This window comes from Salvelinus fontinalis, chromosome 37 (assembly GCF_029448725.1).
Source record: "Salvelinus fontinalis isolate EN_2023a chromosome 37, ASM2944872v1, whole genome shotgun sequence".
NCBI classification, from domain to species: domain Eukaryota; kingdom Metazoa; phylum Chordata; class Actinopteri; order Salmoniformes; family Salmonidae; genus Salvelinus; species Salvelinus fontinalis.
The window spans coordinates 28,775,408-28,799,132 of record NC_074701.1 but is presented as its reverse complement, the minus strand read 5'-3'; the positions used below and the strand labels follow the sequence as shown (position 1 = coordinate 28,799,132).

At 41.3% G+C, this 23,725-nt stretch overlaps 1 protein-coding gene across 2 annotated transcripts in view; it reads left to right on the top strand.

Annotated features, from left to right (window-relative positions):
- Positions 1-1,408: 1,408 nt before the first annotated feature.
- Positions 1,409-23,725, top strand: part of LOC129836477 (heterogeneous nuclear ribonucleoprotein L-like) — a 63,902-nt gene continuing 41,585 nt past the window's right edge. For both annotated transcript variants that reach the window (XM_055902725.1, XM_055902724.1), the window contains exon 1: positions 1,409-1,807. In XM_055902725.1, coding sequence (XP_055758700.1) covers positions 1,604-1,807 — 204 coding nt within the window. In that variant the 5' untranslated portion in view covers positions 1,409-1,603. The remainder of the gene's footprint in view (positions 1,808-23,725) is intronic.

The following is a 23,725-nucleotide window of genomic DNA, read 5'->3' as shown; positions in this document are numbered from 1 at the left end:
ACAAAACAGTGTCATACAAAACATTTAAGTGCAACACATGCTTCCCTTTGTGCTGAGGTGTAACTTGACTCTCAGGTCATGATGAGGAGATGAAGGAAACACCCAGTTGTTTGGTTCCTCTGTGTGTAGGGTCAGAGGAAGATGACGATGAGGTGATATCTCTCACTGTCTCAGGGGTTTCAACAATAGGAGGTTGGTGGCAACTTAATTGGGGAGGACGGGCTTGTGGTAATGGCTGGAGCGGAAAAAGTGGAATGGTATCAAATACATGGTTTCTGGTTCCAGACATTATTATTAGCAGTCCTCCCCTCAGCAGGCTTCAACACAACCCCGATTATCAGACGGAAGCCTCCGTTTGAAGCTTTAACAAACACAGCTACCATGTCATCCAGGGACAGCTTTCTCTGTGAAGAAGAGAGGTGGACGTTGAATAAACATTAGGCATAGATTGTCAATTTAAGCTAGTGCGTTTAGCCTACCGGTATTACTTTGATGGGCAAAGAATCTAGAGCGCACAAGGACAGCATATAAAACTGAGAAGGTAAGGAAATATTGGGTTTCTGTACATGTGAAACTGACACACCCAAGCCTGAAGCATAGAGTCTGAATCCAGAAGCTTTGTTTAGAGCTATTGATTAAGCAGAGGACACTGGGTATTGTGTGTTTCATCCAAGCATAATGCAGAATCAGGAAGCCCAATGGCCAATTTACAACCTTGGTTAGATAGATAATCAGATTTCAGTCACATCTACTAGTTTAGTACCGTGGGAAGTCTTTCTCTTGACTGTAGTTATGATTCTCAACAATATACCACTGGCTGTAAGAATATGGAGCGGACGGCTCTTCCACTAAGCTGGAGGATCTTCTCAGCTCTTGGATGCACTCAAGTCTAGCATCTTAGTGGGAACTTTAGAGAACCAGGCAATAGACTAAAATATGCATATATCAGGTGCAAATATGGAAATTAAGCTAGCTCAAGGCTAGTACTTTTCAGACAACGTTTCGGTCCGAACCGGATCTTCCGTCAGGTCTGTCCAGTGCCCCAAATTCTTAAATTCCATCCCTGACCAGGTGCAATACAAATATGTGCACCAACTATCGGGTGCTGTGGCAACACTTCTGGAAGTGTTGAAAAGGGTCAGCAACATTAAGCTAGGAATAAAATTGCAATGGTATCACTATTATGTTGCAATTTTCGAATTCAAACATTATTTCTGTCGCAGGAGATATGACAGCTCGAGCAGCTGCATTAATTTCTGCGTACTTCTTTACTGCATAATGTGGAAACTGGAGAGCGAAGGCTTTCTCTGTTGACACAAAAAGACTGACCAATCGGTAGATGTATTCCTAAGTAGCAAGCACAGACTGTCCAATGAGGGACGTGCTGGGTGGGTTCTCTCCACTCACCTTCTCTGGGCAGCTCTCTGGTACAGAACCGCGGAGGAGGGCGCGTTACAGAAGGACATTCAGGTTTCATTGATGCACGCTACGCCAGAGACATTTACAAAAAAGAAGGAGAGGGAACTTTCGACGCACCACTAGTCCGTCTTCACGCTCTATCTCCAGATAAAGAAGGGTTCAATCGCTGTCCATCTGAAGAGCCATGTCACTTGTTGAAGAATACGAGGAAGGGGAGTATGGGAGGGCGCCGAAGCGACTTAAGACGGCAGAGGTGGAGGAGGGCGAGGAGCTGGAGGAGGGAGAGAACTCAGACTCTGATTCTGCAGGGCTGCTCGGAGATGTAGAGAATGTAGGAGCCGAGAAAAAAGCCCTGTGGACCACAACGAAATACGGACCTGCAAGACGGGTAGGGAAGCGCGCCCATCGAATATGAATCTGATCTGTTACAATGTTTCGTAACATTACTAGGATTGTTTGGCAATGGTGACACAGTGGTGACAGTGTTGCTACTGAAATATTAGCCTAGCCTATATATAGGCTATTCATTCATTGTGTTCGTCTGCGTTTGATAACCTGTCTGCCCTTTGCAGTCAAGATGTCAATTGACAGGCTGTTTCACATGAAGGGTACCCTCACCAGGTAAACATCGTACAACGTATGGGCAGCCTATAGTTATTTTCTACTCTGACAAGGTGTAAATCTTGTTCAGACTAGATGACCACGTGTTGAAGTTAAACGGGATTGTAATATGGATTATAACTGATTTATTGGACAATTGATGCATAACATCAAACTGCAGAAAAAGCAAGTGCTTTACAGAGGAGTTGAAACATACTGAACCCTCATTGACTACTATGGTTTTAGGTCTACTATGATAGTGACATGTCACGAATATTGAATGAGATGTGTGAAGTTGGTGATGTCACTTGGCCTAATATCACTAATATTAGCAATTCATTTTGGAAATGTCCTCTACCCACTGCTTTTTGTAAAAGTTCATAGTGACATGATGATGTGATTTGCACTGCTTATATAGTCAGTAGACTGTGCTACACTGTCAGAGTATAGTCTAGTCTTTGGGGTTGCTTGCTTTGGATAGGCTACAGATGCGAATGGGAACATCTTCACTTCTGTTGTCTAATGTCTGGAATTAAGTTATGTGAAGACCTGCTCATGCCCTGCAACAGACTTTACCATGACACGACTAGTTTAGTGTAATTAAAAGTAAATAGTCTACAAAGGTATAATAAGTCTACAGAAACACGTTTAACCCAGCAGAAGAGAAGAGGACCCCCGGCGTGTAAAGAGGGAACTGAGTCTTTGGATTGTAAACCAGTCTACTGAGTTGTCCAGTGAAACTGAGAATCCTGATGTTTTAAATCTGATTTATCTCACTTCAACCTCCGCGGGGTGCAGAATACAGCCCAGCATGCCTTGCTTTGAGATCAACAACAGACAGCAATGTGGGAAGCGAAACCAGCTCCCTGCTCTGTGTCCGTATCTCTGCTACATTTTCTCCGCAGATTATCATAAACCGGTCCTGGCCTGGGGAGGCATTGAACGCATTATCTAGATTAGCTATGCAGTGTTTTGGTCTTTGCTACCTCAGGCGGTGCAGATCTTGAGTCCGTTGATCGGCTTTTCCCCTTATCACCATGGAAAAGCTACGAGTCTGCCACCGGCAAGACAGATTCAGCTGCCTGATGTCACAACCTGCGGAGCACGCGCCTTATCTGCGCTCTCTACCAACTAATGTTTCTACATCAAATGGACAAGCAACAACAACATCCACAGTGGTCCACACATCCACCTGTAGCTTAGAAAGTGAACAGTGAACACCTGACAATAGGATAATGTGATTCTACATTTAAATTAGATGCTGTTTGCCAAATATGCTTCATATGTAATGTTTTTATTTTTAGGCATATCAGATTCATCCCAATTCAACCTGGACTCAGAGCATTTTGTATTATTCTATACGGAAATCTGAGACACTCCATTTAGTATAATATGTTACGTTTTGTGTGGTATGTATTCATTTGTGGATGTCCATCATCCATTTTGTATGATATGTTACGAATTTGCAAAGTGTATGATATGTTACGAATTCCAATATGTTGTGGCTAATGTTAGCTAGTTGGCTAACACTGACGTTAGCTAGCGTTAGCTAGGCTAGGGGTTAGGGTTAAGGGTAGGAGTTAGGTTAAAGGGTTATGGTTATGGTTAGGAGAAGGGTTAGCTAAAAAGTTAGGTTTAGGGTTAGCTTACATGCTAAATAGTTGCAAAGTAGCTAAAAAGTACAAAGTAGTTGCAAAGTTGTTAATTATCTAAAATTCAAAAGTTGTCCTTGATGAAATTCGAACACGCAACCTCTGGGTTGCTAGACGTTCGCGTTATTGGTTGTCCGGGATGAGATTCGAACGAGTAACCTTTGGGTTGCTAGATGTTCGCATTAAACGTTAACATATCATACTAATTTGAGTCTCGGAGGATTTATATTTATTATTTTACGTCTAGTCTATGAGACCAGGCTGCCCAATTAGGTGGCATATAGACCTACCTGATATCTGAGTGCTGGATGCCAATGCTGAGTTTGTGCATGGTTAACACCTGGAATTCGACATGATGATAATTTCTATTTCTCCGTCCTGCCATGCGCTTTAATGGGATTCGTCCCGCCATAAACAGTTATGTGGATATCTAAAAAATTGCATATTGATTTTCATTTTCTAATTTGGTATGCAGGCAGCAGATAGTGCTGGGACCTCTCCTCATTGCTGATGTGTTTGGTTGTGTGTGTGTGTGTGTGTGTGTGTGTGACTGTGTGTGTGTGTGTGTGTGTGTGTGTGTGTGTGTGTGTGTGTGTGTGTGTGTGTGTGTGTGTGTGTGTGTGTGTGTGTGTGTGTGTGTTTGTATGTGCGTGTGCCTGCTTGCGTGCGCATGTGTATGTGAGAGCGACCTTGCAGGCAGCATGGACTGCAGACAGACCAGGTTTGTGTGTGTGTGTGTGTGTGTGTGTGTGTGTGTGGACTGGGTGCTGCTGTGTGATGCAGGGTGACAGGATAAAATGGACTGAGGCTGGGGGTGACCTCCTGAGAGGGCAGAGTGTCTTCTGAATCATCACTACTGGTAATATGACAGCTGGGACTGCTACTGAAAACCAGCCACGGGCTGGTGAGAGAGAGATAAAGACATAAAGGTAGAGAGACAGGGAGTGATAAAGAGGTAGAGAGAGAGAGACAGCAACAGATATATATATTTTGTATATATATACATATATATTTGATTTTTATTTTTCGATATGTATACTTTGACAATGTAAGTAATAACGAACTTGCCATGTCAATTGAATTGAATTGAATTGAGAGAGGTTTTAGAGAGAGGGGGCTATAAAACATTTTTGTATACAGTAAGTCAATGGGTTCCCTATCGGCATAGTGACAGAGACAGACAAGTCCATGACTAAATGTCACACCTAAACGATTAAGAAAAATATGTTTAAAAATGGGGTTTGCACCTGTGGCATAGAATGTATTTATATATTACACCGTCTTTGAAGACGATGGAAAAGAGAGACTCTGACGAAGGGAGAGATTAAGCTACAAACAGACAGAAATTGAGACTAGGGATGGGGGGGTTTAAAATAATTTCACTATTCAAATACTATCATGAATCTTTGTCGGATATCCGGTTCTTCGAAATACATATGTTTTTTTTTTAACGTAAGTTTTAACATGAGCACTGCTGCACGAGGGATAGAGGCTGCCGCTCTATTGCTGCAGCTGCGGAGCGGCCAGCGTGTGATCACATGGGAGCGAACAGAAGGAGGGAGAGAGAGAGAGATGCAGCCAAGACTAGCTAATTTGTAGCAGCCACAGTGTTATTTATCATCCCATATAACAGTGCCTGTCTTGACCGGAGAAGCCTAGAGAAGCTAACTAGCTAGCTAGCTAAGCTAGCTAGCCAGCTATAGCTAGCTAGGTTATTTGAGGCCCATATGCTGTGCTTTCTCTCCAACCCCATTTAGATAAAGCAACAGCCTACTGTTGGTTGCTCATTATATCCTACTCCTTCTAATTTCGATAACCTTTAATTCACACATTTTATTTCATCTTGCATTGCATTACTGACGCCACTTTACTTGCTACACATTGAGCCTCTGCCGCATCGATTGGCCAACATAAACAACAAGCTACAGACGTGAGGGCTACCGGTCTTTTTATGGGGCACACGTCATAAAATCTGCATTGAAAAGTTTGCAGTTTTATTAAATTAATCATTTGAAATGTCATGGTATATGTAACATTGTCAAATTTATATTTTTATTTAATTTAGAAAAATCTTATTCAGTGTTAAAATAGGCCAATATTTTATTTGTCAGACAATTATTCGAATTCTAATGCCCGTCAGATATTGGAATAACCGTCCACATCCCTAGTTGAGACAGTCTGCACCCAGTAGAGAAGAGAGAAGACAAGCACAGCACCTCTTCAAGTTGTCTGAAAGTCTGTGGCAGAGACTACTAGACTAGTCCAAATAAAAACCCGGTTTCTGAGATTAGTGAAAAACAATTTTATTTCAAGACAACAATAACATATGCAGTTGGATGTCTTGTTTGATTTCCACTGTAAGCACTGTTTGATGACGGCTGAGCACGAGTGCATGGTTTTGTGAATGTGGTTTATGTGTGTATGGTTTGTTCAGTGGTGTAGTTTTGTGTATTTGTTTAGTTTGTGTGTAAAAGGTAAGTGACCTATTGACCTTGACTCAATAGCCTATTTACCGGTGCAAACATTGTAGCCTACCGAGTGTGCCAGAATATATTTAAAAAATTAAGTCAAATCCAAGGCACAACAAAGGGTCAAAGGTTGAAAAAAACCATAAAGGTAAAGATATCAATTTCAAGTTGTTCTTTTTAAGCTGACGTTATTTTGATAAAGGCGCTCAAAACTTTCTGTGGTGCAAAAGCATGATCTATCTTAGGTAAACCTAGCAGTGCTGACAGAGTGTGTTTGTGTGTGTGAAGCCTCCTGTTGCTTACAGACCACTCTGTAGAAAGCCTCCCATTACAACCTCCTCCCAGGGAATTTACTCAGTGACAGACTCCAGCTTTCTAGCTCCCATCTCCTCCCTTCTTCCTCCCTCTCGCTCCTCTTCTCCCCCAACACTCCACACACTGTTGGGTTAGAGAGAATGTGAGAGGGAACTTTGTTCTCATATGTCTCCAGTTTTCCTGCTTTAGGCTGTGAAGTGACCTCCTGACTTCTCCTACAGCATCTCAAGTCTTCCACTGTTGCCAGACGAACAGTGCAAATATGTGTTCGATTTCCCACTGGCTCTTTTGGAGATGTGCAAATTGAATTCTTTTTCAAACTGAGAAAGGACTGAGTGTGTGCATATGTGTGTATAGTGTATGTGTTGGTGACTGCGTGTGTTGTGTGTGTAATTGTATTTCACTAAGTGTGCTCACCCTCTTTTATTATCTGTGCTCTCCCACAAAGGAACCTGTTGATTTCAAAAATAATCTTTTTTTATTAGGATCCCGATCAGCTAACGTCAAAGTTAGCTAATCTTCCTGGGGTCTTCCATGAGTTTGATTGAAATGTTAATGCTGTTGAGACCCAGTTTGTTAGGAGGTGTTGAAGTGGGCTGTATATGTGCGGTCTGCCCTATGCCCTTAATGTATTTGTAGAACTATACTGAACAGAAATATAAAAGCAGCATGTAAAGGGTTATTTCAATTGACTGATTTCCATTTTACTGAACTGTAAGTCAGTAAAATTGTTGAAATTGTTACATGTTGCATTTATATTGTTCGGTATATGTTAGGTGTGTCGTGGTGCTGTACTGAGAAGGGGTGTGTGTGTGTGTGTGTGTGTGAGTGCTATGATTCTAGTGTTCTATGCCTGTTACTCACATTTAGTTCATTCTATGTGATTACGTTAACAGTCTTCAGGTATTTCTGCGCTTTACAAGTCTGGGTTTTATGTAGAAGGTGTCTTTAGAGTACTAGGAACAATGCTCCTTGTTTTGGTACATTTTTGTGTTTTTAGACCGTCACCATGTGATCACATGCTTCAGAGTTTGCAGCTGCTCACATCAGTTACGGCAATTGCAGCGAGTAGAAAAGAAGGATTGATAAAGGCACTGACTGACATTGTGATTTTGTGTGATTATATGTGTATGTCCAGCATGTGTTCATAGTTTGTGTATTTGTGTGTGTTTAATTAGTTTGTGTATTTGTGTGTGTTCCTAGTTTGTGTATTTGTGTGTGTACATAGTTTGTGTATTTGCGTGTGTTTTAATTAGTTTATGTATTTTTGTGTGTTTAATTAGTTTGTGTATGAAAATATATCAGTATAAGTTTCGCATCAGCTCATCAACCTTCGACTCCACAATGACCCCTTATGCAGATGACTCTGTTCAATTCACAGATAACATGTATTTCTGGAGGTATCCTTCCTGGTCTTTCTTAATGGTAAAGTTGACCTATCATGCTGCCTGGTCTGTTCATTGTGTTTATGATGTGGAGTCCTCTGTCTGTGTCTGTGTGTCTAAGCTTTTCTCTCTACTCCCTCCTCACTGCTGGAGAAAGTAAGCTTGATTGATTGACACTCAAGTGACAAGTCTCCATTCCCCTCGTAAGATCAAAATACAGAGCAACATATAGGGAGTGTGTTTTTCTTACTGCTGCTGAGACACAGTATCTACGGCATAGACCGAGTGTGTTAGGCCCACGTCACATGCCTTCAAAATGTCTGTCCTGACTAGGACTGTTGCAGTGACCGTATTACTGCCACACCGGCGGTAACGAGTCATGAAGGCAGTCAAATTCCACTTGACCGTTTAGTCACGGTAATTAGACTTCTCCAAGCTCTGATGCTGCTGCTGGTCATTAGTAGCCACCAAACTTGCTACTGCTTGGTACTCAGCACTCTATTGTCCCTCTAATCAAACACTTCCTGAGAGCCCATGAGCTCATGTTGCGCAACATTTCTATAGGTTATGTAATTGCGGGAGAAAACAGAGTGATGGCTGCTAATAAAAAGAGGAGGATCCCATCAGCTTTCTGTAGGCTAGGCCTACTATATTTATTTCTCAACTTTCCTAATGTTAAGCACATTGCTTCTCTTTACGACAGGAGTATAGCCTACCTGGCTGGAATGAAAATAACCATAGGGAAAAGCCTCCTCCATTCGCTGTTTAAGTGCATAGATGACATGTATTTTTTCTGCTGCCCCTGTTTCGATACAGGTGCATAATAATGGTTCATTCTAAATCAAAACAAATGTCACATATATTATTTAGTATATGTAAAGACAATATTAAATCAAGAATAGTCTGATGGGTGACAATATTAGCCTATCACTTGTGAAATATATATTATCACTTGTAAATGATGCCCAGCATAAGAAACAAAGCCTTTTTTTGCGACTTGTTCGAATCATAGTCACACACCTCATGTGCCTAGCCCATAGGTCTTTATCACAAACCTCTTAAAATAAAGCACATTAATCCGCTTTACAAGGGGTGTAGAGCCTAACTGGCATATATAAGCAGTACGTGAATTTCAAGTTCAGGGAAGATCATTTTCACCATAAAAATGCACCTTTTATAATAAAAGCATTACATGCATAATTGCATTTGCGGTCACTTTTGATAATGGTGTTTTCCACTAATGGAACATTCACACTTATAGACTTCTACCGTGTGAGCATTGCTGTGCTTATAATGTGAAGAAATAGCCTAATAGTTTATCAACATTTTAAGCTAAATGTTCTGATCTTTTTCGTCAGCCACATTGCATTTTTTTAATGTTAGTGTTGTATTAATTTGGGATCTATCGCATTACACAACTGTCCCCGACTATGTTTGGAATATTTATTTCTCGCACAGAATAGAATAGGTCGGGGCCTCCCGAGTGGTGCAGTGGTCTATCTGTACCACTGGAGATCCTGGTACGAGTCCAGGCTCTGTCGTAGCCGGCCGCGACCGGGAGAACCATGGGGTGGCGCACAATTGGCCCAACGTCGTCCAGGTTAGGGGAGGGTTTGGCATAGATTGACCCAGGCTAGTGATTTTGCTGTTCGTTAGTCCTACACATCTTATTGGCTGATGAAAAGTAAATGTGGACAGTTATCCAATATCTGCAATATGCACCTCGGAATTGGATAAGGACGCGCGGAGTTGCGTCCCCGATGTGTCTGTGTCACGTTCCTGACCTGTTTTTCCTTTTTCTTGTATTTATTTAGTTGGTCAGGGCGTGAATTGGGGTGGGTTGTCGATGTGTTATTTTCTATGTTGGGATGTTTGTGTTCGGCCGGGTATGATTCTCAATCAGAGACAGCTGTCAATCGTTGTCCCTGATTGAGAATCATACTTAGGGCCTCCCAGGTGGCGCAGTGGTCTAGAGCACTGCATCGCAGTGCTAACTGCGCCACCAGAGTCTCTGGGTTCGCGCCCAGGCTCTGTCGCAGCCGGCTGCGACCGGGAGGTCCGTGGGGCGACGCACAATTGGGCTAGCGTCGTCCGGGTTAGGGTGGGTTTGGCCGGTAGGGATATCCTTGTCTCATCGCGCTCCAGCGACTCCTGTGGCGGGCCGGGCGCAGTGCGCGCCAGCCAAGGGGGACAGGTACACGGTGTTTCCTCCGACACATTGGTGCGGCTGGCTTCCGGGTTGGAGGCGCGCTGTGTTAAAGAAGCAGTGCGGCTAGGTTGGGTTGTGCTTCGGAGGACGCATGGCTTTCGACCTTCGTCTCTCCCGAGCCCATACGGGAGTTGTAGCGATGAGACAAGATAGTAATTACTAGCGATTGGATACCACGAAAAATTGGGGAGAAAAGGGGATAAAATAAATAAATAAATAATAATAAAAAATAAAAAAAATCATACTTAGGCAGCCTGGGATTCACATGTGTTTTGTGGGTGTTTGTATCTCGTGTCAGTGTTCGTACCACACGGGATTGTTTTCGGTTTTGTCACGTTTGTTGTTTTTGTATGTGTAAGTGTTCAGTCTACGTTCATTAAAAGATGACCACTCTCTTTCCACTCTGCGTGTTGGTCCGATCCATGCTCCTCCTCGTCTGAGGAGGAGAACGACTTCGACAGCCGTTACAGTCTGTCTTCACTTGTAGCCTCTGAGAAAGACCTGATCACTTCATGGAGAGCCTCGGATTGCGCAGCACTCTCAGGGAGAAGGGCACAATGCAGCACTCCGGGCTGCAAAAGGGTGCATTACGGCCACAAGGTGATGCCGCGGTGAAATTTGAGGCATTATCAAGTGCTTGTCAAAATGTGAATGAGAGACTATTGGAGTGTGTACAACCTGCTCAAAAAACAAAGCAGAGCTCATGCCTATCAAGCAACTTTTTTCAAATCATCATTAGAGTCGCATCATGCATCCTTACAATGTATTAAAAATCTAAACATATAGCCCACCGTTTGTAGAACAACTAAAGTTACATTAATAACTCTAAATTAAGCATATAGGAGTACCTATTTCTTTGTTAACCGCTCAACACAGAATAGCCGCATGTGCGCACTCCCTGAAATAATTTGGAGAAAATATTTATATTTTATTCAGCTTTGTTCAATTGTATTTCTCATACTATAAAATAATGCCACAGAATTATAAGCAAATCTTGTCTGCTAAATGAACTAGTGTAGCCCACAGCCATTTGGCATAGCCACATCAGGGCCTAAAATAAGGACAACTCAAGAGTATGCTATTATTTTCTTTTGAAATAGACTACATTATCTTCATATTATGCTTCTTTAGACCGGTCTAAAATAAATAATGGATTTATTGTGAAGGTGTAGGCTATATTACATGGATTTATTAGACTTTTTAAAATGTAGCTGTTCTAAAGGTCTGCATCAGTGGCTTGTAGGCTGTGTGTGGAAGCCAGGAGATGCTAAATGTGTTCATGTTAATTAATGGTCAATTACTGTGAGCCCAACAGTTATTTGCTTGACAATCACCGGCTGACGAAATTTTGTGACCACCACAGCCGTAGTCCTGACTGAACATGGTAAAATGCAGGTGTCAAATGGAAGACCTGTGTTTGCCCCCAGTGCTGTGGAGCTAAACGTGTGTGTGTGCAACTGTGCTTGTGTCCGTGCGAGTGTGTGTGTGTCTGTTCATCACAGCTGGCCTCTCAGCGTTTCCCAGCAGAATGAGTGTGATAATACTCATGAGTGTGAGGCATCCTGAAAGGCATCAGGAAAAAAACTGCCAAAACAGCACAACACTGGGAATTGGCTTCTATAGTAAACAATAGGCCTGAATTCAGCTGAAATTCATAAATGCCAAACATTGCCTGATGCATACTCAGAATAAATGGTTGTGAAAGGGCCAGTGAGAGGCCTGTTATTGTCCCAGACTTGATGAGACTCGATTGCTAATCTACTCAGACAGCGACACAGGTGTTAGAGCAGGGTTGGGCTGAAACATTACCCTTTAAAGCTGCGGTGTCTGACTGTGGTGTTCGCTTGATTGAAAGGTTAGTGTTTTGGCATAATTTAAGTCAGAATGACAAATTACGTCAAAGTCCATTTTGTACAAATAATTATCACGGGTTCAATCTTTCATTTGAAGGTGTTATTCATGTAAGATAGTCGAGGCTGGTCTAAATTATGATCATTATTCGGGCAGCATTTCTGTCATGTGGATTAAGTGTGTTAATCCAAGTGCTGTAAGGTTGATCATATGAAAGAGAGGAATCTGTATGATTAATGTGGGTCATGTGAAATGGAATGGTAGACTAACATAGTCACATAGCAACAATCCCTGTAGAATTCTCAAATGTTGTTTTTATGGATGGAGCTCTGTGGGAAACTGATATTTATCGTCAATGTGAAGTCCTTATATCTTTCAGGGATGCAGTCTGTTATAGAATGAAATGGTCTCATTTCAACTGAAGCCTGGTGGAACTCTGAGGTGGAATTGTAGAGGGATGATGTGCTGCAGTAGACTGAATAGTATGTCTCTTTGAGAATATGTCTCAGTGAGGAATGGAGGGGCTGTTACTAGCTAGGTTGTTTTTTACACATATCTGTCCTGTGGATGATATAATATTCCTCCCAGACGTCTAGGGGAGAGGGGGTGGGGGAAGGGGGTTGGGCTCCTGGGAAGCAAGCCTCAACAGTCGATGTTCGGCTCTCAAACACATACAGAGGGACACACACACACACAATCATGTTTCACGCATTCGCACACTTTCAAACACACATACACCAGACTATGTGAGATGCAGTTGAGTGGTCGTAAATCCTGCTCATCGTTCTATTCGAATCACTCCGCTAAAAACCTGCTCCTCGCTCAAAGAAAAAAAAACAGCCGCTCCGAATTCGTTCCATTCATTAAAATCACAATTTAACCAAAACCCATCTATTATTGTGACTATCTGGACCTAACGTTTGGTTACAGGAAAAGGTGACTAAGAAGCACTTATAATTTCAAATAGGCTATATGTCGTATTAAACACACTGTAAATAGCTCTGGAGCCAGACAGGGAGCCTAAGAAGGAACGAAAATGAATTATTATTTATTGTTATTTTAAGGCTATAGCCGACAAAGAAATACATTGTGAAGCATTTGCAAGTGCGACACACTAGGCTGGCAGGAACATTAAGCGCTCAGCATTTAAAAAACATTTTGTTGTATTAAATTATCAAAGCGTATAAACTACACATATAGGTTGTGATTTACTAAGAATTAAATACAAATTAAATGAAAAATGCCTTATTATGCTCCATCTACAGGGCATTTGAATTCATTTTTAGAAACATGAGTTTGGCTGGAGTCTGTGGTTTCAGGCCCATGTGATGGTGCCTGGAGAACAGGCCAGCAGCGGAGAATACCCTCTCAGCGCTTCCAGAGCCACTGGGGATGCTGAACACCCTTTGGAACGCTCTTGCCAGACTGGGCAGGGATGTGTAGTTGTTTTTTTATATTTCTGTAGCTAGGCCTAAAGGATTTTAGGTAAAATGACCCTATCAAAACAGAAAGCTACTTGAATGATGTAAAATGCCAGGCCTATTCTGCCAAAATCAATGATGGTCTATTGTATAGATAATACAATGAAAATTAACAAAACTTTTAAGAGATCAGATTTTTTGTTTATAAATACTTTGCTACAATGACACACTTAGCTAGCTACCCACCTCCTTCCTTTCTGTTAGCATGAACACATACTAAGTACCCCATCATGCTTTCGGGATACCTGTCTTTTCAGATTCCACAATCATTCTTTACTCCCTCTCTTGGTCCTCATCTTTGTTAGTCACCTTGATTTTTCACCTGTGTGTTTTATCAGTTTCTTTATGAAAATATTTAGCGTACTAGATGACAGTAGCTAAAGCTATGGGCTATAGCAGCACACAAGTAGACTACAAATGCACGCTGGGCCGGGCATGCCCTGAGGTCCTGAAGTGACTGCTACTGGAGCGAAATTGGAGCGGGTGAGAAGGCTGATGCTCCAGCCTTTGGGAAACTCGCGCTCCGCTCTACTCCTCGTTCCACTCCTTGCTCCGCTCCAGCTCTGCTCTGCTCCTCCAGCTCCTCTCCACTCCTCGCTCCGCTCCACTCCTCGCTCCACTCCACTCTGCTCACACAAACACACACACATATATAACTTCTACTTCATCACAATCCCGGATCCGGGAGCACCCCCATCAGTAAAAAAGCTGACTAGCATAGCTTAGCATAGCGTCACAAGTAAATACTAGCATCTAAATATCATTAAATCACAAGTCCAAGACACCAGATGAAAGATACACATCTTGTGAATCCAGCCATCATTTCTGATTTTTAAAATATTTTACAGGGAAGACACAATATGTAAATATATTAGCTAACCACGATAGCAAAAGACACAACTTATTTTTTCACTATTTTTTTCCTGCATAGGTAGCTATCACAATTTCGACCAAATAAAGATATAAATAGCCACTAACCAAGAAACAACTTCATCAGATGACAGTCTGATAACATATTTATTGTATAGCATATGTTTTGTTAGAAAAATGTGCATATTTCAGGTATAAATCATAGTTTACCATTGCAGCCACCATCACAACTCTCACCAAAGTAACTAGAATAACTTCTTAAGGCTAGGGGGTGCTGTTGTCACTATTTATGGTAATCGTGTAATTTTTGAAACGGCTTCCTACAAAATTCTTGATTGTACAATATGCATATTATTATTATTATTGGATAGAAAACAGTCTATAGTTTCTATAGGAGTTGAAATTTTGTCTCTAAGTTGAACAGAACTCATTCTATAGCAATTTCCCTGACATGGAGTCAGATTTCAGAAATGTTGGCCCCTGTTCTGGAGTCAGTTTTAAGGCCAATGTTATTCCTATGAGTATACGGACACTGCTTACGTCTTCTTGAAAGGATAACTACAGAGACCAACGTGAATTACCTAAATACTCATCATAAAACATTTATGAAAAATACACAGCGTACAGCAAATGAAAGACAAACATCTTGTGAATCCAGCCAATATTTCAGATTTTTAAGTGTTTTACAGCGAAAACACAATATAGCATTATATTAGCTTACTACAATAGCCAACCACACAACAGCATTGATTCAAGCCAACAATAGCGATAACGAATAAACCAGCAAAAGATATACATTTTTTCACTAACCTTCTCAAACTTCTTCAGATGACAGTCCTATAACATCATATTACACAATACATATAGAGTTTGTTCGAAAATGTGCATATTTAGCGGCACAAATCATGCTTATACAATGAGAATAGTAGCCAAGCTGCCAACAATATGTCAGGAGAAATCTTGGGAGAGGCACCTAATCTAATCAGTAACTAAATTTAAACTTGACTAAAAAATACAGGTTGGACAGCAAATGAAAGATACATTAGTTCTTAATGCAATCGCTGTGTTAGATTTTTAAAATTAACGTTACTACGACATACAGCGTGCGTTAAAGCGAGACCGCACCGAAATTAATGGCGGAATATGAGTTTTACATTTTTCAACAGAACAACGAATTAACATCATAAATAGTTCTTACTTTTTGATGAGCTCCCATCAGAATCTTGGGCAAGTTGTCCTTTTTCCAAAAGAATCGTTGCTCGGTTGTAGATTGTGGTCTTCAACTTTGGAATTAGCAGTAAACATTAGCCATGTGGGCCAGACGTGCCCAACTCACTAGAACGCAGCACAAATAAATACCCGAAAATCGCAATATACTGATATAACTCGGTTTAAAATAACAACATTATGATGTCTTTAACACCTATATCGAATAAAATCAGAGCCGGATATATCTAAGGGCTATAACGGGAGCTTTCTAGAACGCCATCCTGAGGTCTGTCTTGCGTCATGGCGAAGGAAAGAAAGAGAGGACCCCACGCTGCCAGCCCATTTATAAGGCCTCAGATCTGCCTAGCAACTCCATTTCAATTCTCCATATTTGCTGACATCCAGGGGAAGGCGTATGCAGTGCATCTCAGCCAATAGAAGACATGCAAATTAATAAACCGACCTCAGAACAGCCTGCAGATTTCAGATTTCTCACTTCCTCATAGGAAAATTGCTCCAACTCGAGTTCTGTTTTACTCACAGATATAATTCAAACGGTGTTAGAAACTAGAGAGTGTTTCCTATCCAATAGTAATAATAATATGCATATTGTACAAGCAAGAATTGAGTACGAGGCAGTTTAATTTGGGAAAGAAATTATTACAAAGTGCAAACAGCACCCCTTATTGAGAAAAGGATAAACAGGTTCAAGCCCCTAGGAAGCAAACCCTGGAAAGCTGATGTTGAGCACAAATTGAGAACAAATTCTGTCTTACTCACACACTTGCATGGCCACACACTCTCCCAGGGGACGTGGCCTGGAAAGCTGATGTTCACAGTCCAAGGAACATCACTCCTTACTCTCAACATGCTAACAGACTCCCCCAATACATGTTCAGAATGCCTCTACTGACTCCCAACACAGTTAAACACACTCTCCTAAAAATGCTGTAATATAATATTATAAAAAATACTGTACCACATTATAGGGTTGGGCGGTATCCAGATTTTCATATCGTCATACCGGCCTTCTTTCATACTGGTAATACCAGCTTAGTACACAAGGGAGTGCCAAAAATGCAAAAAAAGCCTATTGAGCATCTATTACCAGAATGCTAACAATATTATAACAAGTAATAGCGGATTTCCGTTACGGCTGTTAGCTAAATATGCTAATTAGCACAAATGAAAATAAACGAATTGCAAAGACAGGCAATCCAGCTCATAATGTTATACATATATAGGTAGGAGCTACCGAATGTCCTTTCTGGTGACATTTACAGGCAAATGTGAATGATAAAAATGTGTTCATTTGCACAATGTCTACGCATGCTTGTCTGAAGGAAGAACAGTACTGACTCTGGAGCAGCATGTGTAGGCTACACGCTGTGACTGTGTGGAGCCTGGAGTCGCTAGGGCAACAGGCCTGCCTGTCTGCTCGGAGAAGAGGGGGGGAGGAGAAATTGAATAACTCATCCAAAGGGCTTTGACTCAAACACGACAGAAAGCTAACACAATATGATGCCCCGTCACCTTATTTATTCAGCCACTTATTAGATAACTAACAAGTTAAATTTAGGGGTTAAAGCAGAATTCTGCATTTTTCACGCAGGAAGAAAATATATAGCGGATTAGAAACATCTTGCTGTGTTTTGTAAACGCAGATCTAAAATTCTCCTTATTGTAATTTCTAGTCGGCATCAGACTCATTTTGTGCTTCAGTTGCACTTCTCCACTCGAGAATTCACAAACGGGCATTCTATCAGCAGACACACTTTGACTGATGTGTAGCTACTTTTCTCCTGTACTTTTCTCGGTGTAGCCAGACTACTTTTCTCAGGTAAAATGCACGATTAACATTCAGCAAAACATTAGGAAATGTAGCTGGCTACATTCTTTCTATGATAAACATTAAAAATATGATGGACATGTATCGTTTTTCATTAAAAATATACATTGCTTTTTCATTGTAAGCTAATTTACTTATGTGTCTGCGAGCCAATTAGCGTTTCACTTCTGTTGTCATCTGATGAAAATTAAAGTATTTTCTCCCTAATGTGTTGCATTAATTTATTTTCCGTAAAGGAAAACTATAGGAGCAAAAAAAACACTGTTAACTTTCATTATAAAACGCGACCCCTAATACACAGCTGGACCTGCTCCCGTTTCTCCCGTTATGCTATTTTTAAACAAACAGTGTGACTGGCTCAACTGTTCTGGGGATCTAAGCTTGTAAAATAATGTGACAGGTGAAATGAAGAACGCGATCTGCTTTATCTCCTAACATATTGCACAATTTGTCTGCCGGTATTTACTTAGAAATTAGCTACAAATATAAAAATGTATTGAAAAACTTCAAAGAAATGGTTTCAAGTTATTCATGGTATTGAAAAACCCTCCCGTGGCTATTTCCAAATACAACGGTATACAGTATATACCAGTGGAGGCTGCTGAGAGGAAGACGGCTCATAATAATGGCAGGAACGGAGTGAATGGAACGGCATGAAACCATGTGTTTGAAGTATTTGATACCATTCCACTGATTCCATTCCAGCCATTACCACGAGCCTGTCCTCCCCAATTAAGGTGCTTTTAAAGACTCCCTTCACCACATATCTGCTGTATTGCTTTCTCCCATCAGCCTTTATATATTTTCTGACATAGATTCATTAATCTGATCTGCTGTTTGTATTCACAGAACAGCATACTGTTTAGTTGGTCTAGCTACAGGTTGTAGAGAGACTAGCCTGAGGAGACCATACAGACTTTGAGGCTCCCAAAGCTCTCACAGGGATGAGTGTAAATCTGAGCTTTCAGAACTCAAATTCACCCATTGAAAGTTTGATGTAAAATCAAATCAAATGTTATTTGTCACATGCACCGAATACAACAACCTTCCCGTGAAATACTTACTTACAAGCCCTTAACCAACAATGCAGAGTTTTTTGGGATATTTTATAGAAAATACAATAAACACATTTAATAGAAAGTAACACAATAAAATATGTAAAAATAGTCTACCTAAGGCCAACAAATAAAAACATGGCTATGCGTGACCTGTCTGCAATGAACTTGACACATGTGTCAACTATCAACTGGGTCTGACCCAATGCTTGCACTATCAAACTTGCAACATTGTCGGACAGTATTCTGGGCCCTCAGAGTTTCCCACACCAGTGAGCTCCCGACAGACACAGCTAAGCTTTGTGCAAGGGACAAGTAGTAATCAAGTAGGTATAACAGAGACACAAGGAGGTGCAGATGAAATGTTTAATAAAACAACAAATGTTGAACGAGACAACATAACAGTAGCGTCTACACATAAACACAGGAACAATACTGACTGGGGAAGTAACCTAAGGGAGTGCCAGATATAGGAGAGGTAATAAGTGAGGTAATGGAGTCCAGGTGTGCCTCATGATGACATGCAGCTGCGAGTAATTGTTGATGCCAGGTGTGTGTAATGTTGGATCCCAGGACCGGTGGTTAGTAGACCGGCGACATAAAAAACGCCGAAGGGGATGAGACCTATTTTATGATTTTTACACTGGATCAGAGCATGCCATTTTTTTCCTTTCACACCAAGTGGTTATCAAAAGGGAGAGAGCTGGAAAGATTTTTCTAACATGCTACATTGAGGAACTATTGTCATTCACAATGGATGTAAAAAAAAAATATATATATATTAAAAAAAATAGTACTTTAAGAAGTTCCACAGCTCATTAGTGGTGGTGAGTTAAGAAATACTATCAGACCCCCAAATGGGCACATTTATATGCTTACATTTGCAAGCAGGCCAGGTAGCCAGGGCCTACTTCCATGCATAATCAGGTGTGCGTCCTTACACAACATTGCTGGGAGCTCTCCAAACAAAGACACTAAATAAATTGACAAAACTTGTAAATGGAATGAAATAAACCAAAACAAGTGTAGCATAGGTTGTGCGCTCTGCAAACATGTCCACTCCAACAATGAGAACAGTAAAAGACTGGAATAATATTGAGTGCATTAAGGGAAATTACTGTAACCAAACAAACATTGTAGATAAAAAATTATGGGGATTAACAGAATGTATTCCTGCTGATATGTAATAGGGAATTGAAGGTTGTGCAATGTAACAGGAATATTTAGACTCATGGATGCCACCCGTTAGGTAAAATACAGAACGGAATAAACGTTTTGTTTTCGAGGTGATAGTTTCCGGATTAGTCAAAGGTATATGGTTTAGAGAGAAATAGTCGACGCGTTAAAATTCCTGTAATAACTTGCGGCTGAATTTGAAAGGGGTTCCTTCGTTATTTTACCCTTCACGTCTTCCATAGAGAATGTCTTGATCTACTTCAAATAAGGTCTGTGTTTCGTGCAGGCTTAAACCGCCTCAGCGTTTTGATACCCGTGTAAATCTCACTAGGATAAGGTAACGTTTGTCAACATATTTTCATAAATCCACTCTACAATTTTTTTTAATCTTTGGTTATATTTAGCCAATATTGATCAGAGTGACCTTGTCCTATTGATATATACACAGTTATAAAATTGGCACGGTGATGTAAGACTACACGAAACACAGACCTTATTTTAAGTGAATCTAAAAATATCCTATGGAATAAATGAACCGCTTTTCAGATTTTGCTAGAAGGTGTCATGGGAATTATGACTCACACTTTGGTTGTCAATTCTTACCATGCCTATTATTAAAATAGGATTTCCTGCATATAGAAATTAAAGTTTTTGTTTTCAACATTCATCACAGGTAACTTAAACTCTATTTTTATTCAAACAGTTGAGAGTATTTGTCTCCTAAGCAGACTCTTCAGTATCATTGTCACTGCAGAGCTGTGTGCGTGTGTGTGTATTTATGTATTGCATTAAGTTAAAATAAGTGTTCATTGTTCATTCAGTATTGTTGCAATTGTCATTATTACAAAAATGTGTGTGTGTGTGTATGATATATATATTTAAATTATATATATTTTTTTATTAATCGGTATCGTTTTTTTTGTCCTCCAATAATCGGTATCGGTATCGGCATTGAAAAATCATAATCGGTCGACCTCTAGAACGGACAACAACTAATCAACGCAAAGACCCTAAATACCAGCCTGTACCTAGACCCATTCAACATTACGAATGCTGGCAGCTACTCCTGTGCTGTAAATTATCTCTGTTCTCCTGCACTTTGTGTCCTGGATAACTGTTGGGATGTGAGATACACAAACAAGATAATCTGCGCCATAACCGGGTCATCTGTGGACCTGCCTTGCACTTACACATACCCCAGTGGACAGACCATCACACAGACTCTCTGGTCAAAAAATGTAGATCCCAAGGGGAAGCCTGAAGACTTGGAGTATGAGCAGGCTTTTCTAATCGACCTGGCCCGGGTATCCTGGAAGGATATTGACCTCTTTCCGTCAGTAGAGGATGCCTTGTTATTCTTTAAAAGTGCTTTCCTCACCATCTTAAATAAGCATGGCCCATTCAAAAAATGTAGAACCAGGAACAGATATAGCCCTTGGTTCTCTCCAGACGTGACTGCCCTTGACCAGCACAAAAACACTCTGTGGCGTTCTGCATTAGCTTCAAATAGCCCCCGCTACATGCAACTTTTCAGGGAAGTTAAGAACCAATATACACAGGCAATTAGGAAAGCAAAGGCTAGCTTTTTCAAACAGAAATTTGTATCCTGTATCACAAACTCCAAAAAGGTCTGGGACACTGTAAAGTCCATGGAGAATAAGAGCACCTCCAACCAGCTGCCCACTGCACTGAGGCTAGGAAACACTGTCACCACCGATAAATCCACTATAATTTCGAATTTCAATAAGCATTTTTCTAAGGCTGGCCATGCTTTCCACCTGGCTACCACTACCCCGGTCAACAGCTCTGCACCCCCCACAGCAACTTGGGGACAAAGATCGTACTTTTTGGAGAAATGTTCTCTGGTCTGATGAAACAAAAATAGAACTGTTTGGCCATAATGACCATCGTTATGTTTGGAGGGGAAAGGGGGAGGCTTGCAAGCCGAAGAACACCGTCCCAACCGTGAAGCACGGGGTGGCAGCATCATGTTGTGCGGGTGCTTTGCTGCAGGAGGGACTGGTGCACTTCACAAAATAGATGGCATCATGAGGATGGAAAATTGTGGATATATTGAAGCAACATCTCAAGACATTTGTCAGGAAGTTAAAGCTTGGTCGCAAATGGGTCTTCCAAATTGACAATGACCCCAAGCATACTTCCAAAGTTGTGGCAACATGGCTTAAGGACAATAAAGTCAAGGTATTGGAGTGGCCATCACCTAGCCCTGACCTCAGTCCCATAGAAAATTTGTGGGCAGAACTGAAAAAGTGTGTGTGAGAACAAGGAGGCTTACAAACCTGACTCAGTTACACCAGCTCTGTCAGGAGGAATGGGCCAAAATTCACCCAACTTATTGTGGGAAGCTTGTGGAAGGCTACCTGAAACGTTTCACCCAAGTTAAACCATTTAAAGGCAATGCTACCAAATACTAATTGAGTGTATGTAAACTTTTGACCCACTGGGAATGTGATGAAAGAAATAAAAGCTGAAATAAATCATTCTCTCTACTATATTTCTGACATTTCACAATCTTAAAATAAAGTGGTGATTCTAACTGACCTAAGACAGGACATTTTTACTAGGATTAAATGTCAGGAATTGTGAAAAACTGAGTTTAAATGTATTTGGCTAAGGTGAATGTAAACTTCCGACTTCAACTGTACGTCAATGATGTCGTTCTTGCTGTTGGTGAAACTCTGATCCACCTCTACGCAGACGACACCGTTTTTTATTCTTCTGGCCCTTCTTTGGATACTGTGTTAACTAACCTCCAGACGAGTTTCAATGCCATACAACACTCCTTCCATGGCCTCCAACTGCTCTTAAATGCAAGTAAAACTAAATGCATGCTCTTCAACCGATCGCTGCCCGCACCTGCCAACCCGTCCAGCATCACTGCTCTGGACAGTTCTGACTTAGAATATGTGGACAACTATAAATACCTAGGTGTCTGGTTAGACTGTACTCTCTCCTTCCAGACTCACATTAAGCATCCCCAATCCAAAATTAAATCTATTATCGGTTTCCTATTTCACAACAATGCCTCCTTCACTCATGCTGCCAAACATACCCTCGTAAAACTGACCATCCTACCGATCCTTGACTTCGGCGTTGTCATTTACAAAATAGCCTCCAACACTCTACTCAGCAAATTGGATGTAGTCTATCACAGTGCCATCTGTTTTGTCACCAAAGCCCCATATACTACCCACCACTGCGACCTGTATGCTCTCATTGGCTGGCCCTTGCTTCATATTCGTTGCCAAACCCACTGGCTCCAGGTCATCTATAAATCTTTGCTAGGTAAAGCCCCGCCTTATCTCAGCTCACTGGTCACCATAGTAGCACCCACCCGTAGCACGTGCTCCAGCAGGTATATTTCACTGGTCACCCCGAAAGCAAATTCCTCCTTTGGCCGCCTTTCCTTCCAGTTCTCTGCTGCCAATGACTGGAACGAACTGCAAACATCGTTGGAGATTTATCTCCCTCACTAACTTCAAGCATCAGCTGTCAGAGCAGTTTACAGATTATTGCACCTGTACATAGCCCATCTGTACTACCTCATCCTCATATTGTTATTTATTCATTTTGCTCCTTTGCAACCCAGTATCTCTACTTGCACATTCATCTTCTGTTACATACAGTATATCACTTCAGTGTTTAATTGCTAAATTGTAGTTATTTCGCCACAATGGCCTATTTATTGCCTTACCTCCCTAATCTTACCTCATTTGCACACACTTTTCTATTGTGTTATTGACTGTACGTTTGTTTATTCCATGTGTAACTCTGTTGTTGTCACGATCGTGTACTGGAGAGAATGAGGACCAAGGCGCAGCTGGATATGAATACATCTTCTCTTTTTTTATTTAAAAGACGAAGATGAACACGACACGAAACACTTTAAAAAAACTATACAAAACATAAACATTACCCATGTCACACCCTGACCTAACTAAAATAATAAAGAAAACAAAGAATAATAAGGCCAGGGCGTGACATAACCCCCCCCTTGAGGCGCGAACTCCGGGCGCACCATACACAGTCTAGGGGAGGGTCTGGGTGGGCTCCCCTCCACGGTGGCGGCTCCGGCTCTGGTCGTAGTCCCCACGTCACCACAGTACCTAACCACCTCCTAGGCTTCCTCCAAACGACCCCCCTCCACATTAACCCCATTGCATTA